The 19,072-nt window shown below is 39.2% G+C and overlaps 1 protein-coding gene across 4 annotated transcripts; it reads left to right on the top strand.

Moving 5' to 3' along the window:
• The first annotated feature begins 5,783 nt into the window (after positions 1-5,783).
• GMNN (geminin DNA replication inhibitor) lies at positions 5,784-16,874 on the top strand. 4 transcript variants are annotated; one of them, XM_015135645.3, is made up of 7 exons: positions 5,784-5,949; positions 8,096-8,171; positions 11,509-11,586; positions 12,317-12,461; positions 14,907-14,989; positions 15,270-15,380; positions 16,462-16,874. In XM_015135645.3, exons 2-7 carry the CDS (start codon positions 8,121-8,123, stop codon positions 16,621-16,623), a joined length of 630 nt encoding a protein of 209 aa, XP_014991131.3. In that variant the 5' UTR covers positions 5,784-5,949; positions 8,096-8,120; the 3' UTR covers positions 16,624-16,874.
• The last annotated feature ends 2,198 nt before the right edge of the window (positions 16,875-19,072 follow it).

Raw genomic sequence — 19,072 nt, 5'->3', positions numbered from 1 at the left:
GCAGATCACCTGAAGTTAGGAGTTCAAGACCAGCCTGGCCAACATGGTGAAACCCCATCTCTACAAAAATACAAAAATTAGCCAGGCATGATGGCAGGTGCCTGTAATCCCAGCTACTCGGGAATCTGAGGCAGGAGAATCGCTTGAACCCGGGAGGCAGTGATTGCAGTGAGCCAAGATTGTGCCATTGCACTTTAGCCTGGGTGTCAGTACAAGACTCCATCTCAAAAAAAAAAAAAAAAAAATTTTGGAGCTGCAACCAGTTGGAACAACCACTGTCCGGCAGGTGAATATGTAGAAAAAAACTTTGCTGAGTAAGCTTTCTCCAAATTCTCCTGTTAATACTTAGTGCTTGTGAAGTAATTCTGCAGACAGAGGCCATTCTAGAAGCTTCAGGAAAGGGCAAAGCAGCCAGACTCCTAGTCAGGCTCAGCACCACATCATTAGGATGCAGACACCAGAGGCTTATGCTGTATTTGCTTCAGGAGTGTAAAGGCAGAGACGCTCAGGTCCATCTTTGGGAATGTAACTCTGAAGAACATTCACTGTGAGACAAGGGGGATGTTTGATGATTGTGATCTGCCTGAGCGATTGTGATCTGCCTGAGCGTAATACCTAACAGTTGGAATTCTCTAGATAAAGCTCCCTTCTAGCTAGTACTATGGCATCTGTGCTTAAAAGTGCTGAGATTCTTCCTCGTTTCTGTTGAGGGAATTTAACCAAAGGACGCTACATTTCTTCATGCCAAGATCTTTTCCTCACAGAGCTATTTAATAAAATCCATAATTTTACCAAAGATAGATTTGGGGGTCAGGGCACTTTTTGCTTTGGGCTTCTTTTTTGATAAGTTTCAAACCATGGATATATGCTTCAAAGCAGGCATTTGTGTCCAATGTAAAAGTGAGAAGATCTGAAATTTTAAAGTTCCAACTGCCTTAAACTAACAAGCAAATTAAAAAGAGAATTGGGCTGGGCATGATGGCTCATGCCTGTAATCCCAGCAGTTTGGGAGGCCAAGGCAGGTGGATCACTCGAGCTCAGGAGTTCAAGACCAGCTTGGGCAACATGATGAAACCCTATCTCAACTAAAAATACAAAAATCAGCCAGGTGTGGTGACACATATCTGTAATCCCAGCTACTCCGTTGGCTGAAATGGGAGGAGTGCTTGAGCTGAGAAGGTCGAGGCTGCAGTGAGCCGTGATTGCACCACTGCATTCTAGCCTGGGTGACAGAGTGACACCTTGTCTTAAAAAAAAGAAAGAAAGAAAACAAGAATATATTGAATCGATTAGCCTTATTCTATGAGATTCCTGGGTCAGAGACAAGGACTGTAATGCACACAGCAAAAGCAGTAGCCAGAGCTTCATGGTTGTGACAGTTCTTCATATCTTATTCTATAGGAATTACACAGCCCCAGCATTAAAACAAGTAAGTGAACAAAATGAACTAAAACTCTTGTCCATTTGCCTTCAGAATATAGATTAACTTAGTCATTATGACACTTCACAATGAAAAAATTAAGCCATATTTTGTCTTTGCTAATAATTGATCATTTTTCATAAATTTATATTTTGCTTAAATATTGAACTACCTCAGTATTTTTCTTTTTTCTTTTCTTTCTCCCTTTTTTTTTTTTTTTTTTTTTTTTGAGACGGAATCTTCCTCTGTCACCTAGGCTGGAGTACAGTGGTACAAGCTCATCTCACTGCAACCTCCACCTCCTGGGTTCAAGCGATTCTCCTGCCTCAGCCTCCCGAGTAGCTGGGATTACATGTGGGTGCTACCAAACCCAGCTAATTTTTGTATTTTTAGTAGAGATGGGGTTTCACCATGTTAGCTAGGCTGGTCTCAACCTCCTGACCTCAGCTGTTTTCTTTCTTAAGAAAGAATTCAGTGTGAGTCCATAAAGTTAAAAGCAAGTTTATTAAGAAAGTAAAGGAATTAAGAAACGGCTACTCCACAGACACAGTAGCCCTGAGGGCTAATGGTTGACCATTTTTATGGTTATTTCTTTATTATATGCTATACAAGGGGTGGATTATTCATGCCTCCCCTTTTTAGATCATATAGGGTAACTTCCTGTCGATGCCATGGCATTTGTAAACTGTCATGGTGCTGGTGGAAGTGTAGCAGTGAGGACAACCAGAGGTCACTCTCGTCACCATCTTGATTTTGGTGGCTTCTTTATTGCAACCTGTTTTATCATCACGGTCTTTATGACCTGTATTTTGTGTCAACCTTCTATCTCATCCTGTGACTTAGAATGCCTTAACTGTCTGAGGATTCAGCCCCATAGGTTTTAGCCTTATTTTACCCAGCTCCTAGTCAAGATAGAGTTGCTCCAGTTTACACGCCTCTGACAGTGGATTATGGGCGTAAGCCACTGCACCCAGCCTACCTCAAGATTTTTGTTGGTTTCTTACACATATGCTGTTACTTCCATTCATATTCCATGATCCTCCCCCCTTTTCCTAATGTCCATGAATAATAGCCTATGTCTCTTGTATTATTTTTACATTATTCAAAAAATTTTCTGACAAATTTGTTTTTGGAATACATCCTGTGTTTTCACAAGCATTACTACAGAGGACAGACCTTCCTGAGACTGGTGATGTATAATGTCAAAAGTTTAAAATCTGGATCTCACATATCAAAACTTTCTCAGAAGTTATTCTTATGTTTCATTATGAACATGATAAACAGACTTTCAAAGTGAGGGGGTTTTCACCTCTTGAAAGCTCTTTAACAAGTAGGATCTGCTCAGCATGCTACACAGACAGTAAAGTTGCAGTGACCATAAAAAAGGAAGAGGTCCACACAACTGGGAAGAACTGCACAGGTAGTTTCTTTGTACAGTCTATACTGTTTCCTCCCACTCTGAAGTGAGGAACAAGCAATTGAGAAGTGTAGAATGCAAAAACTGAAAAGCTTTCTGTTACAGGTTGAATTGTGTTCCCAAATTCACCTGTTGATGTCTTAACACCCCAGAGGTAATCAAATTGAAATGAAGTTAATTAGGATGAGCCCTAATGCAATCTGACTGTTGTCCTTATAAAAAGGGGAAATTCGGACATAGAGACGTGCATAGAAGGAAGATGTGCAGAGACATAGGGAGATTAGCCTAATCAAAAAGTGCAAATTGAAGAAATGGAAAACTAGCTCTCATGATCAAGTAAATTTAGCATAAAAGTATAATTGATAGTGAAGGTATAAAGTGTAAAACCATCATTTAAACCTTTCCTCTGTGATTCATAGCTTTCTTGTTTCAGAATTGCAATGGAAGAAGATTTCCCTATTGTGTGGAATTTCATTGAGATGGTATAGAATTTGGGTCTGGGGAAATGTTTGTGTGGCCTCCTTAAACCAGTTGTTGTGATTTTATTGTTAGTGAGTTAATTAGAACAAAGAGATTTTCTTCGAAAACAAAAATATAACAACTAGCAGACCAAAATGTCTTTTGCAATAATAAACTTCTCAGCATCAATACTCACTGCTTTGAAACCCAAAATGAAAATACTCCTTTATAGCAAGAAGAGGAACTATAAGCTTTATGTTTATCATGAATGAATGAACAAACTGTGGAAGTTAGATTTACTATTTTGACTAGTTGGTGTTTCAAAGTCAAACGACATTGCTTTTGCTTACCACTGCTAACCAGAATTCCTTTTTAAAATTTTTTTTTGAGACGAATTCTCGCTCTGTCGCCCAGGCTGGAATGCAGTGGCAAGATTTTGGCTCACTGCAAGCTCTACCTCCCGGATTCGCGCCATTCTCCTGCCTCAGCCTACCGAGTAGCTGGGACTACAGGCGCCCGCCACCACGCCCGGCTAATTTTTTCTATTTTTTAGTAGAGACAGGGTTTCACCGTGTTAGCCAGGATGGTCTCCATCTCCTGACCTCGTGATCCGCCTGCCTCAGCCTCCCAAAGTGCTAGGATTACAGGCGTGAGCCACCGCGACCGGCCTGCTAACCAGAATTCTTATTCTGGAAACCCAGTCATTTGATAGTTTTCCAGTCAATGGATTGTCTGCTTTAAGAATATGATTTTCTTCTTCTTCTCCTTCTCTTTCTTCTTCTTCTTCTTCTCTTCTTCCTCTTCCTCTTCTTCTTTTTTTCAGAGACAGAGGCTTGCTCTGTCACCCAGGCTGGAGTGCAGTGGCGCGATCTCGGCTCACTGCAACCTCCACCTCCCGGGTTCAAGAGATTCTGGCCGGGCGCGGTGGCTCAAGCCTGTAATCCCAGCACTTTGGGAGGCCGAGGCGGGCGGATCACGAGGTCAGGAGATCGAGACCACAGTGAAACCCCGTCTCTACTAAAAATACAAAAAATTAGCCGGGCGCGGTGGCGGGCGCCTGTAGTCCCAGCTACTCAGGAGGCTGAGGCAGGAGAATGGCGGGAACCCGGGAGGCGGAGCTTGCAGTGAGCCGAGATCGCGCCACTGCACTCCAGCCTGGGCAACAGCGTGAGACTCCGTCTCAAAAAAAAAAAAAAAAAAAAAAAAAAAAAAAAAGAGAGATTCTCCTGCCTCGGCCTCTTCAGTAGCTGAGATTACAGGTATCTGCCACCATGCCCAGCTAATTTTTGTATTTTTAGTAGAGGCGGGGTTTCTCCATGTTGGCCAGACTGGTCTCCAACTCCTGACCTCAGGTGCTGCACCCGCCTCAGTCTCCCAAAGTGCTGGGATTACAGGCGTGAGCCACCAAGCCTGGTTGATAATTTTATAAAATAAAAAAAAGCAGGCGGGGCGCAGTGGTGGTGGGCGCCTGTAATCCCAGCTACTCGGGAGGCTGAGGCAGAGAATCGCTTGAACCGAGGAGGCGGAGGTCGCAGTAAGCCGAGATTGCGCCACTGCGCTCCACTCTGGGCAACAGAGTGAGATTCCGTCTCCAAAAAAAAAAAAAAAAAAGTAAAAGAAAAGAAAAGGCAGGCTGGGCGCGGTGGGAGGCCGTAATCCCAGCACTTTGGGAGGCCGAGGCGGGTGGATCACCCGAGGTCAGGAGTTCGAGACCAGCCTGACCAACGTGGTGAAACCCTGTCTCTACTAAAAAATACAAAAATTAGCCGGGCGTGGTGGGAGGCACCTCTAATCCCAGCTACTCGAGAGGCTGAGGCAGGAGAGTCGCTTGAACCCAGGGGGCAGAAATTGCAGTGAGCCGAGATCGTGCCACTGCACTCCAGCCTGGGTGACAGAGCGAGACTCCGTTTCAATTAAAAATAATAATAAAAAAAAAAAATAAAGAAAAGGCTAGACGTAATTATTACCAAGATGTTTCTGCTCCTTCAAACTGCAACAGCAGTTGTAATTTCAGTGCCTAGAACAGTAGTAATTGGCACGTATAAGGCGCTCAATGAATAGCTGCAGGATTAACTGATCATTGTCTCCCTGAACAATTCCTCCTGCACCATACCATAGTCAAAACACAAAAAGCCAAAATATAAAAGCCCCTAATACAACTACGAGTCCGTGGAGCCAGGGCTTTACACAAATGTATGTCGTGTACTACATATTAATACATATGCACATACAATATTTTGTTCTTCCGGTGTTAACGACTAATGGAGGCAAATCTTTCTCCCTTTCGTAAAGGGCTAAAACTTTGCATTTTAAGGAAGTTCCGAGAGCTGGGTCAGAGGGGAGGGTCAAAGGGCACAGACTTCCCAGGTAGCAGAAAATCCCCACGGTCTTAGTACTCGCTACTGTCGACCGCGCAGGCGCAGGAAGGGGCGGGACCGAGGGGAGAGGCGATTCGCGGGATTCCAGAGGCCCCGCCTCTCGTGCGTCAGTTGGTCACGTGGTTGTTCGGCGCTGGCAAGCGGAGTTGGTAGGGCTTTGCTGCAGAGCGCGCGGGACACTCCAGCGACAGTGGGGATCAGCGTAGGTGAGCTGTGGTCTTTTTCAAGGTGCTGCAGCCACAGCGTTCGCTACGAGGATTGAGCGTCTCCACCTAGTAAGTGTGCAAGAGGCGGCAGGAAGTGGGTACGCAGGGGCGCAAGGTGCACAGCCCCTAGACGACTCGGTTTCGTTCCGGCCACCCTCTGAAGCCGCGTCCTACTTTGACAGCTGCGGGGCCGCGGCCGGGGTAAGGGCGAAGGGGTTGTTGAAAGGTCGCTGGTGGCGCGGCAGGGTAAGGAGGTGAGTCAAGGGACTGCCCCATTGGCTGGGTCGGGTTTGGCGCGCTCTCACTTCCACGCTCCCTATTGGCTGGCTGGCGCAGTTCCTGGGTCGCGCGCCGCGGTTGGTAGGTCGGGCGCGCGGGGCCACACTGCCCGCCCCCTAGCCTGGCGCTGGGCCTCCGGGACCAGCTGGCTGGGTCCGGGCTTGGGGAGTGCAACGCTGGTGAGGGACTCAGCCTGGGCGTGCCTAGCTGTGGGGATGAGGCTAGGCATCCATCCTCTTGGCAGTTAAGTGGCTGGTCCTGATCTGAGGGATCTGCAAATTTGGCTCGTGGGAAGAGGTCGCTGAATTCTGCGTCTCCCATTAAACGGATACTGGCGTTGCTGATACGAGGTTCGCATGGATCCCTGTCCTATGCCGGGGTTTTTAATCTAGCTATTAAAGAAACTAGAGAATAACAAGCAAGTAAGGGTGCAAGGTCGCTGATAGGCGTGGGAAACTTGTGAAGGATTAGACTGCTAAGTGGTTTTCAGCTTTTTTCATACTAAAGTACATTTTACATCGCAACCTAGGACACAGCCATCTAACCAACTGAGACGTTGATGGAAGCACTATTTCTCATCTTTTCAATTCCATTCTGTTCAGTTGCATTTTTCTAAGCAGTGTTGCTCATGATTAACTAAATGATTTTGAGATCACGACTCACGACCCACGACCCACAGTTTGAAGAACATTGCCTGGGGTCTGTTTACGGGGGCCCAAACCGCATTTTCTTAACATTAAATGCAGTAGAAAATAGCAGGGTGCCCGCACAAATTAGATTGTTTTGTTTTCTAAGCTTTTTTTTTTTTTTTTTTTGTGAGACGGAGTCTCACTCTGTTGCCCAGGCTGGAGTGCAGAATCTCGGCTCACTGCAGCCTCCACCTGTCGGCTTCAAGCGATACTTCTGCCTCAGCCTCCCGAGTAACTGGGACTACAGGCGAGCACCACCGTGTCCGGTTGATTTTTGTATTTTTGGTAGAGACGGAGTTTCACCACGTTGGCCAGGCTGGTTTCCAACTCCTGACCTCAGGTGATCCGTCTGCCTCGACCTCCCAGCACTTTGGTGATCACTCAGGCGATCCGCCTGCCTCGACCTCCCAAAGTGCTGGGATTACAGATGTAAGCCACCGCGCCCGGCCTGTCCTCAGCTTTTTTGTTTGCACATGTGTGTGCGCGCGCGCCAGGACACAAGGTAAAATGTATTAATGTTAGAAAAGCCACTGCACTGAGTAAAGGCATGGCCACAAAAATTAGGGACATCTATCGAGTAGGCACAGGCGCAGACACGGTGGGGGGTAGTGGGCAGTGGAGGAGCAGTTCAGATGCTGAGTTTGTTGTGAGTTTGGCCAGTGGTCTAGTTAATCACATTACGTATATCCCTTTCTACCTTTTCCCTCTTTCTTGCTTGTTAGTACTTCAGTTCATGTTACTGGTTAAACATTTCCTACAGATGTAAATGCATGATCTCATTTGACCTGATATTAAGTCAGTATTAAGTTATTGTCAGAGCCGAGTTTATTATACCTTAAATCTGTCTTTGAAGCAGGAAAGTTAAGATGTTGCTCTTTAGGATGGACCTGGGCATACCCTAGTGTCTGTATATTTTGCTATTTCTGGTGACTGTTTCTCAGATCTTTGAGAGCCCTGTATTTAATCCAGGACAATACGTTTAGAAATTTTAAACCAGTTTTAAAAATTGGTTTAAAATACATTAATTTCATTTTTTCAGACATAATTATTATGTGTGTATATATGTAAAATATAGGTATCAAGAGTCATTAACTTTAGTCACCTTAGTCATTGACAGGGCTGAGTTTGGATTAAGAGAGAAAAAATAATAGTTCTACTGTACAATAGTATAATTTTTATGATTGTAAGTATTTTAAACCTAGACTCCACCTTCAGGGGTGCAAACCATATTGTTTTTTAATTACTAGTCTTCTGTGCTGCACCATCTACATAATGAATCCCAGTATGAAGCAGAAACAAGAAGAAATCAAAGAGAATGTAAAGGTATGTGATTGAATAACTTTAATTTCTTTTGTAGAAGGCATGGGGTTAAAATAAAAGTATTTTGACATGATTTAGCCAAATTTAGCCTGGCTGTAAGCCTTGAGTTAGTCAGAGGATGAGTAACAATAGAGAACGTTTTAAAAAAACTAATTACGGTAGAATATTAAGTGTGACCCAAGAATGTGGGTTGTCTCTTATTTTGGTCTTTCAACAGTAGTCTGTAGTTTTCAGAGCATGAATTTTACACAATTTGTGTTAAATTTTTTCCTAAGTATTCGTTTTGAGGTTATTGTGAATGGAACTGTTTCCTTAATTTCATTCTCATTTGGTCATTGCTACTGCATAGGAAAAGAGTTGACTTTTGTATCTTGATTTTGTGTCCTGAAACCTTACTGAACTTGTTTATTAGTTCTAATTGTTTTTTAGTAGATTCTTCAGGATTTTCTTTTCTTTTTGTATTTTCTCTGTGAAGATTCCAGAAGTATCTTTAGGATTTTCTATGTATAAGATTTACTCCTTTGTTTCTACTCTTATATTTCATGAAATGATGTTATTAAAATCCCTTGTGTATATCTTCAGAATTAAGGGTCTTTGACCACAGACATGTTTTGCATTATATTACACATTTTTCTAGAGTATACCGTATTCATTACCATCTAACCTATTTGATTTGCAATACTTTTTGAATCCCTATATGATAGTTTCACTGGAAATCTTATTCCAAGTATTTATTGTTACGACAACAGGACAGAGTTTGTTTAGTTTTGGGTTTATAATTTTGACTAGATTCATATTTATGGTTCTAAGTGAATTTACAATTTAGCTAGGTCCTTCCATACAAATTAGTATGAATACCTTGGGAATTGGACCACATCTTCAGGAAAATTATCAATTTATGGGTTTAAATTAAATAAAGAGCCAGGTGCCCATGGTGGCTCATGCCTGTGATCCCAGCTGCTTGGGAGGCTGAAGTAGGAGGATTGATTGAGCTCAAGAGTTTGAGAACAGCTTGGGCAACAAAGGGAGACCTTGTTTCTAAAAAACCATAATTTTTACCAGTGGTGGCACCCACTGGTAATCCCAGCTACTGGGAGGCCGAGGTGTGGGAGGAATTGCTTGAGCCTAGGAGTTTGGGCTTCGGTGAGTTGTGATTGCTTCACTGCACTCCAGCCTGGGTGACAGAGTAAGACCCTGTACCTAAAAAAAAAGTTTTAATATTAAGTAAGCTAAATCGAGTACTTAAAAGCCATTGATAAGTATAAGCAAGTACCTTTTGAAGGGTTTTTTGTTTGCCTTGCTTTTCTTAGGATTCTTACATTATTTTTCTTGAATAATAGTTCGCATTGACAATTTGTGAATTTGATTCCATTAGCTTCCATTTAGGATGATGGCATCTTCCCACAGTGCTTTGTGTGTGATTATTTAAAATTTTTGTTATGAAATTTTTGAAATATTTAAAAGTAGAGTCAGTATTTTAATTTACTTCCTCAACTTCAGCAATTACCACTATATGGCCAATTTGGTTTCATCTGTGTCCTTATTTACTCCACTTTTTCTTCAGTGGATTAGTTTGAAGCAAATCACAGCCAAATAATTTATATATTTCCAGCAGATTACATTTTTTAAAAAGTCTTGTGTTTACTAGCTACAGTAAAACTATCTTGAATATAAAGGTTACTGGGTTCTGTTTGGTTTTGGTTCTACCTCCAAAACTGAGACCTTGGGTGGGTTAGCATTTCAGCCTCAGTTTACTCATCTGTAAATTGAGGGAACTGGACTAGAACTAGATCATTGTGAGTTGTATGCAAAATTCTGTGTGAATGTGCTTTTATGTGAATTTTTTGCGGGAGAGGATTCACATAAATAGTTTTCCAAAAAGGTTAAGACCCATTAATATACAAGAAACTTTCTGGCTTTAAGAGTCTGTTATTCCAATGCATACTCTATATACAGAAAATAATAATAATAATATTACATTGTTTTGGGCCTATACAGCTTATGTAAATAAAAGTTAAATCTTGGAAATGGTCTTTTTTTTTTTTTGGTGACAGTAATTTAGCTTGCTTCTTTGACCATTATTAACAGCAAGCATTTAAATAAATTAACACCTCTTACTAGTAAGGTTCCAACGTTACATTTTCTTTTTATTTGTCTGCAGACTGTTGACTAATCTATAATCTAAATTATATCTGAAATGTTGGTATAATATTTGTTCTCACAGTAGCTGGCGTTTGTCCTTCAGTTAAATGGTGAGATAATAATCAGCAGTAGCAACTTGACCGTGGGAAAGGTGAACTCTTGTCATGTGAGGTACAGTGTGGAATCAGTAACTTTCTCACGCTGGTGTGGTATCATGTTCTTGCTAACCTTGTTTGAGTATTCACCATTGTTTGCTATCCCATGGTGGCAGTATAACTAATGATATTTTGCAAAAATAAGAGAGAACTTTCAGGTCATGAAATATACAGGAAGTTATTTACATATTACAAGGAAGGCAATATTTTTACCAAAACAATAGCTTGGGCATTTTAGAGTAGTTTAGTATGCCTCAGGCACTGACATATTAGCCGCCTTCTAATGAATGGGCTTGAAGCAGAACTGCTTCTACTATCAGGTAATGGTTGAGGGGGGATGTCTATTACACATGTACTTTGTTTTGTGTAAAGTATGTTCTGGAAAATTACATTATTTCGGTGAGTACATATAAGTATTTGGGGGATATTCATGATTTAAGGAGGCCTGAGGTGAATCTTTTTGATTAGGGAAAGAAATATTTTACAGTGTAAATGATTAACCTTTTCTCCCAGTTGACCTGTTTGGTGAGTTCATACCATAAATGTTACGATGTTTGGTTTTATGAAAGAGTACCTGTAAGATTTTAGTTTTTGTGTGGAAGATTTTTCAGAGACAATACAGATATCCTTCTTGTATTAGAATTTTGTCATACATGGTTTGAACTGTTCATTGGAGCTGAGGAATTTTGTTATGTTTGTTTTAACTAGATATGATTAACAAAATGACCATAGCAAGAGCATACATTGAAATGAGAGAAGTTACGTGTGTTTGTGTCTAGTTTGGGTAATATGATTCATTCTTAAGAATTCTTCAAACTTTATTGTAATTTTTGGAAATAAGTTTGTCAGTTGATTAAACCAGTGTCTTGTTCATAGGTAACCTTATAAAATTATATAGCTGACCAAATGTTTGTATTCTTAGTGTTTCTTTCCCCCCCCTAAATTATAGAAGGACTAAGAGTAACACTCCATACAGAAACTCAGTAACTAAATAACCATATTGCAACTCAGTAACAAGATAATGAATTATCTTGACTTTTTAGAATAGTTCTATCCAAAGAAGAACTCTGAAGATGATTCAGCCTTCTGCATCTGGATCTCTTGTTGGAAGAGAAAATGAGGTATGCACTATATGGCTAAAATGGGGTACTGGTGATACAATGTCTACATTAAAAACATTTCTACTATTCTCTTGGTCAGAAACACATAAATTGTTGAAATTTGAAAATAATTTGGGAATAACAATTATATATTTCCCAAAGAAGTGATTCTGGTTTTAATTGTTCAATTTAAGAAGTTCGCCCGGTATGGTGGTTCACGCCTGTAATCCCAGCACTTTGGGAGGCCGAGGTGGGTGGGTTGCCTGAGGTCAGGAGCTTGAGACAAGCCTGGCCAACAGGATGAAACCCCATCTCTACTAAAAGTACAAAAACATTAGCCGGGTGTGGTGGCACACACCTGTAATCTCGGCTGCTCGGAAGGCTTGAGGCAGGAGAATCACTTGAACCCGGGAGGTGGAGGTTGCAGTGAGCCGAGATCACACCACTGCACTCCAGCTTGGGTGACAGGGTGAGACTCCATCTAAAAAAAAAAATTAAAATTAAAATTAAAAAAAATAAATAATTTCAGCTAAGCTCTAGACCCCAGTCTAATCCAAAATAATTGTTGCAAATAAAATTCCTAAAATGTTACTATACATTTTGGTAGAATTTTTAATTGTATAACTTTTTTAAAGATCCAGAGATGTAAAAAAGATACGCGTTCTCTTTTTTTAATACATAAATGAAAAACCACCTAATTTCTTGTTAATTAAATCAAAGTAAATACCGTTGATAAGTGTTTTCATTATAGCTGTCCACAGGCTTATCCAAAAGGAAACATCGGAATGACCAGTTAACATCTACAACTTCCAGCCCTGGGGTTATTGTTCCAGAATCTAGTGAAAATAAAAATCTTGGAGGAGTCACCCAGGAGTCATTTGATCTTATGATTAAAGGTACGAAAAAATAGATAACTTTTGTCTTAAAATTTTAAATTATAAGGAAGAATTTGTTAATACTATTATGAATTCTGCCAATTACCGTAATCTGGGGTTAGTATAACAGCACTATAAAGGTTTTTGTGTGACCATTTGTTTGACAAGATCCATGTGTGGATGAAATGTTAGGAAAAGGAGGCCCAGTGCAGTGGCTCACGCCTGTAATCCCAGCAATTTAGGAGGCTGAGGCAGGAGGATGGCTTGAGTCTAGAAGTTTGAGACTAGCCTGGACAATACAGTGAGGCTCTATCTGTATGAAAAAATTAGCGGAGCATGGTGGCTTGTGCCTGTATTCCCAGCTACTCAGAAGGCTCAGTCAGGAGGATCACTTGAGCCTAAGAGTTTGTGGCCTCAATGAGCTATGATAGCACCACTGCACTCCAGCCTGGGAGACAGGGCAAGACCCAGTCTCTGAAGGAAAAGAAAAGGGTGGGGGGAAAGGATAGTTATTAATATGACAGCTCTGATATTGGATTGCCTTGTAAGAGTTTACAAGACTTGGAAATAGGTTTTTTAGAAGAAAAATGTTTAGATAATAAGTTGAAGTATGAAAGGAATTTGAATATTCCAGGAGAGTATGGCGTAAGGAAGCCAATAAAAATATGGATGAAGAGAGTGAAGATGAATGAGAAGAATTATGCCTGTAATAAATACTAGTTTTTAATGGAATGGCAGTATACATCAGAAGAAGCAACTGATGTTTTACAAACATTATGGAAGATTATTATTTCTGTGTGAATTATAGGTCATTGGATGTTAATTACTAATAAAATTGAGGCCTAGAGAAGTTAATTGACTTGCTCAAGGTCACAGTAACATTTGGGCTCATTTTGAATTGCCTTGAAGACAGGAAGAAGAGAAGTAGACAGTACGATTTTTATTAGGAAAAATTAGGAAAGGTTGACTGGATAGAAATAAAGAAGCTCTTTAAAAATATTGTAGATTAAAGAGCAGGATTTGTGACACTCATATCTGATTAAGTTAAAAATTACATCAAGGATTAGTTAAAATAAACTAAAGTTAAATATCAAGACAAATAACTATATATCATACTGCTAATATAACCACAGGTGGAAAACATTATCCATGTAACCCTTTGGCATATATGGTAAAAATTAAAATAATTGCAGAGAAATCTCAAACTTTATTACATTTGTTGTTTGAACTTTGTTATATTCGTTGGCAGTGGTATTATTGTAATTTTGAGGAAAAAAAAATTGTGTATATTTTAGGATTGAGCAAATGAGTAACATGTTGAAGTATTACATTTCCTAGCACTGCCCCTAAATAGGTAGAAACACACTACACCTCTGTAGCAAGGAGCACACCCTGCATCCAGTTCTTGGTTTGTAAACACTATTCTTCACTAGAGTTCCTTGGAGAAATTGCTGATTCCAGGTCAGGGGCAGGGAAACTTTAGGTGATCATGGATTATCTTGTGACAGAAAATAAGGAAGTACTCAAAAACGGGTGGACATGTTGAAAGAACACACGTAATCTTGGAAGGATTCTCACAGACTAAAGTTGGGAAAATTTGAGCATCAAAATGAATAACGACAAGAATGGATTATAATGCATTGAATACAAAAGGATGTATGAGTCCATACTGATAAATTTTCTTTTAAATTGGGGTAGGAAAAGTTTTTATTTACAGAATAATGCTAACTACTACATGTAGAAGGAATTACATAAGTGAAAAAAATCGATTTTCCATCCGCTGTATAAGTAATAGATAAAAGCCGGAAACATCAATCATCAATGGAATTAAACTTAGGTAAAAAGTTGTTGGAGAACAGGGTATTGACAGTCTCAAATATTTTACTCTACAGATCATTAGTTAATTACTAAGGGAAAAAGTTATCCTTACAAGGCAGAAATCTGATAGATAGCATCTTAATCAAATGATCAAATTTAACATCTTCAATATCATGACAAATTGGCATGTGCTTCTTGATGATACACTGAGGATACATACTTACATAGTATTCTTATACTATACTTATATAGTATTCCTGCCAAAAATGTTTAGTTTGAATCTAATCATGGAGATAGAAATAAAAAATTCAGGACAGTGTACAAAATAACTGATTGGACTTTGTAAAAATGTCATTGTTACATAAAAATACATGACCTCACAAAACAAATGTGTTGTAAAAATCTTTAATAATCTAGGTGGAAGAGATATACCTATTGTACTTTAGTTGTAATTCTTCTGAAGGATTGAAATCTTTGAAATGTTGGGGAAAATAGAAGAATACTGATTTTATTTTCTAACTTTAATCTTTTAAAAATGAGTATTACTAAACAATATGGGAGGGTACTAAGATTGGAAATTTTTTTGAAACAAATTACTGGGTTTTGACAGTAATGATTTTTAAAGTTATATGTAAAATATTATTTTAGAAAATCCATCCTCTCAATATTGGAAAGAAGTGGCAGAAAAACGGAGGAAGGCGCTGTATGAAGCACTTAAGGAAAATGAGAAAGTATGTAGAGTATCATTTGTACCATTTTTAAAAATTCCAGGATTGTTTTACTCTTGCTGCTTAGCATATTTTGTTAGAGCAATATGAGCTGGCTTTAATATTGGCTTAAGAAAAGTTTAAGTAAAAAGGCAGCTCTTGACAGAATTACACAAAATGAATCCTGTTGTATTGAGAGTTAATTCTATGCTGCATGTCTTCCATGTTATATACTTGGAGGCATGTAATTTGATTTATAGCACAGCAAATCTATAGAATACTGAACTTTATTTATGTAATATAGCTTCATAAAGAAATCGAACAAAAGGACAACGAAATTGCCCGCCTGAAAAAGGAGAACAAAGAATTGGCAGAAGTAGCAGAACATGTACAGTATATGGCAGAGCTAATAGAGGTAGGTAATTTAATAGTTACCTGGTTCAAATTTATGTATTTGTCTATAAAGTTCAGGTAGTATATAGTGTGATCCCTTTGAAGTGTGTGAGCTCTGGAATCAGATTTCCTGGATTTGAGACTTAACTTCCTTCCTAACACCATTAAGTTTGCTGGGTAGAGTGGGTTTATCCGGTCAGGGCTTCATCTTCCTCATCCATAAAATGAGAGTAATGATGATGCCTACCTTATAGACTTGTTATGAGAATTAAATGAGTTATAATAGATGGACAGTTGCAAGGAGTATTTGCAGAGAGTAAAAGTTCAGTAACTTAATTATTATTACGAAGCAAAAGACCATCTTTTTTTGGAAGAGTTATTAAAAGGAATTATCCCTGGAAAATAGGTATAGAAAATTCATAGTTGACACATTTTTAGATAGTTTTAATTTTAATACCAGCTTGACATTACTGTCATTTATAAAATTGCTAATTTGTACACTAAATAAGTTTTGTGGTTTTATCTGACTTTAAAACATTTTGTAAGTAGCTAATGTGTTTGTTAAGAATTAGCCTGTTAAGTGTTGCTTTATCAGACTTGACCTTAAAAAGGTTTTAAGATTTATTTATTCATGTTTGCAAAAAGTTTGTCTTGCTGATAGGAAGAAAGTTTTTCAAATCAAAACTTTTCATGTAACTGAATTGTGACCTTACATTTGAGACCCATGATAGAATTAATGTTTGGAGTTTTCATTTGGAAATACTATGGTAACTCTCTTAACTGCCTTAAAAGTATTAATCCACAGCTGATTGGAAATGTAGAACACCTAGTTGTCCCTGCAGCTGATTGGGAAAGTACCTGTTTATAGTCTGCAATCATTTCAGTGCTTTTTTAAAAAAAGGCAAATTATTAAACACTTTGCTGACTATAATCTAGTGTGGTAGAGACTTTGATATCACACTGTTTATAAATGAATTTATTGAGGGGCAAGATGAAAAAAATCTCATAGCTATATTGGTATGCTATACGGGTCAGCTATATCAATATGCTGATCAACTTAGGTTTTAACATTTTTACAATAAATTATTGGTTTATTCTTTAAGAGACTGAATGGTGAACCTCTGGATAAATTTGAATCACTGGATAATCAGGAATTTGATTCTGAAGAAGATACTGTTGAGGATTCTGTAGGGGAAGACTCAGAAATTGGCACATGTGCTGAAGGAATTGTATCTTCCTCTACGGATGCAGAGCCATGTCTATGAAATGCATTAATATTTGACTGTTGAGAATTTTACTGCCGAAGTTTACCTCCACTAGTTCTTTGTAGCAGAGTACGTAACTACATAATGCCAATTCTGGAATCAAGCTTCCTTGTTTGAATCCTGGGACCCTATTGTATTAAAGTACAAATACTATGTATTTTTAAACTATGATGGTTTATGTAAATAGGATTTTCTCAGTTGTCAGCCATGACTTATGTATATTACTAAATAAACTTCAAACTCCTGTTGAACATTGTGTATAACTTAGAATAATGAAGTATAAGGAGTATGTGTAGAAAATTTGTCTGTTTCTATGCTTTTATGTTGTTCTCTTTCCATTCTTTTGCTAACTACCTTGGAGAAAACAAGGAAAAAACGAACTTAAAGTATTTAGACTGAGATAGCTGAGGTTTTAACTCCCAAACTTTGTTGTACCTCAAGCTCACTGTAGACACTATTGATATTAACAGGTAGTTTTATGGAATGGAGCATGAGAATCTTTTTTCCAAAAGCTTTTCAAGTGAATGTGATTAGCCAGTGAGAGGCTCAACTGGCTAGCAGGATCAGACTATTCTTGGAAGCTTAAAATGATGGATGATGATAATAATCCTAGAGAAACAAAGTGAGGAGTGGGTGAAAGTTCGACAGAAAAAAACAGGAATAGCTGAAAATTATGGAGCTTTTCTATTTCACATATTGGTGTAGTGCAAAGTATGTAAATATTGAATAAGAGTAGGGTCAGATTCATCAGGGATTTCCCATATATACTAAGTTTTAAAGGAGGAAAAGTACAAACTAGGGGTATGCAGCACTGGAATTAAAGTTCTGTGAGAGGCATACAAGTAGTTTTGTATAAATTGGCAATAAAGAGCAATGTCATGCTTTATGCATTTTTAACCCCCTTTGAGACGGAGTCTTGCTCTTGTTGCCCAGGCTGGAGTGCAATGGCACCATCTCGGCTCACTGCAACCTCTGCCTCCCTGGTTCAGGTGATTCTGCCTCAGCCTCCGGAATAGCTGTGATTACAGGTGCCTGCCACCACACCTGGCTAATTTTTGTATTTTTAGTAGAGACGAGGTTTCACCATGTTGGCCAGGCTGGTCTCGAACTCCTGACCTCAAGTGATCCGCCCACTTTGGCCACCCAAAGTGTTGGGATGACAAGTGTGAGGCACCACGCCTGGCCTCAAGCTTTTGAAAGGATTGTTTGAGGTAAGTATCCTTACAGAACCTTAATTTTCTCTCTTTTTTTTTTTTTTTTTTTTGAGACAGGGTCTCACTCTGTCACCCAGGCGGGAGTACAGGGGTGCAATCTCAGCTCACTTCAGCCTCCACCTGCTGGGCGCAAGTGATCTTCCTACTTTAGCCTCCCAAGTAGCTGAGACTACAGGTGCGTGCCACCACACCCGGCTAATTTTCTGTATAGACGGGGTTTCGCCACGTTGCCCAGGCTAGTCTTGAATTCCTGGCATCAAGCGATCCGCCTGCTTCATCCTTCAAAGTGTTGGGATTATAGGCGTGAGCCACTGCACCTGGCCTTAATTTTCTTTAATACTGAGATAAAGCCTGCCTCACAGTGTTATCATGAAGATTAAAACCTTTAGTGTCTGGACTAAGTGCCTTAAAAATGGAAGCTATTATTAATCTATAACAACATTGTCCAGTAGAACTTATTGGGATGATGAGAATATCTGCTGTACAGTATGGTAGCCATTCCTGTGTGGCTGTTTAGCACTTGAAGTGTGGCTAGTGTGAATGAGGTATGGACATTTTGATTTAAGTCACTACAAGAAGCTAGTGGCAGTTATGTTATTGTGGCTCTGTATGTTTCAGGTTTGGATCACTAGCCTAAAGATAGAATTAAAGAATAGGTGAATTAATTTTAAAAAAGGAATTGAAGAATATTCTGGATTAGAGCACGAGGAGAATCAGCTGAGAGGCCTTTAGCATGCTTAAGAAAGAAAATAGGTAAGTAGAATAGGGACTCGGCAAATAGAAAGTATTTTTGTAAAATGCCAGGATTTGATGGTGTGGAGCAAAAGGAGAGGGAATTGAAGGGGATTAAAAAACTAAGGTAGTAGCTAAAACCATAAAACTTCTAGAAGATTATATAGAAAATTCTTAGTGACTTTGGGTTTGGCAGAGAGTTCTCAAAATAGGAAACAAAAAAGCATAAACTTTAAATTTAACTTTGTAAATTTTAAAAACTTTCTGAAAGACAAGCAAATGAAAAGGCAAGAGCAGACTGGGGGAACATATTTGTAGAACATAGCCAACAAAGTATTTGTATCTGTAAAGAACTGGGATATATATGAGATGGAAAATAAGTGCATGAAAAGATGCTTAATGTAATGCTCAACATTAGTCATCAAGGAAGTGCAAATTAAATGACAACCAGGTAACTGCTACATACCTTTCAGAATTGTTTTAAGTTTGAAAAATAAAAACTA

This window comes from Macaca mulatta, chromosome 4 (genome assembly GCF_049350105.2).
Source record: "Macaca mulatta isolate MMU2019108-1 chromosome 4, T2T-MMU8v2.0, whole genome shotgun sequence".
In the NCBI taxonomy this organism is placed as follows: domain Eukaryota; kingdom Metazoa; phylum Chordata; class Mammalia; order Primates; family Cercopithecidae; genus Macaca; species Macaca mulatta.
This window is presented reverse-complemented; position numbering and strand designations above follow the sequence as displayed.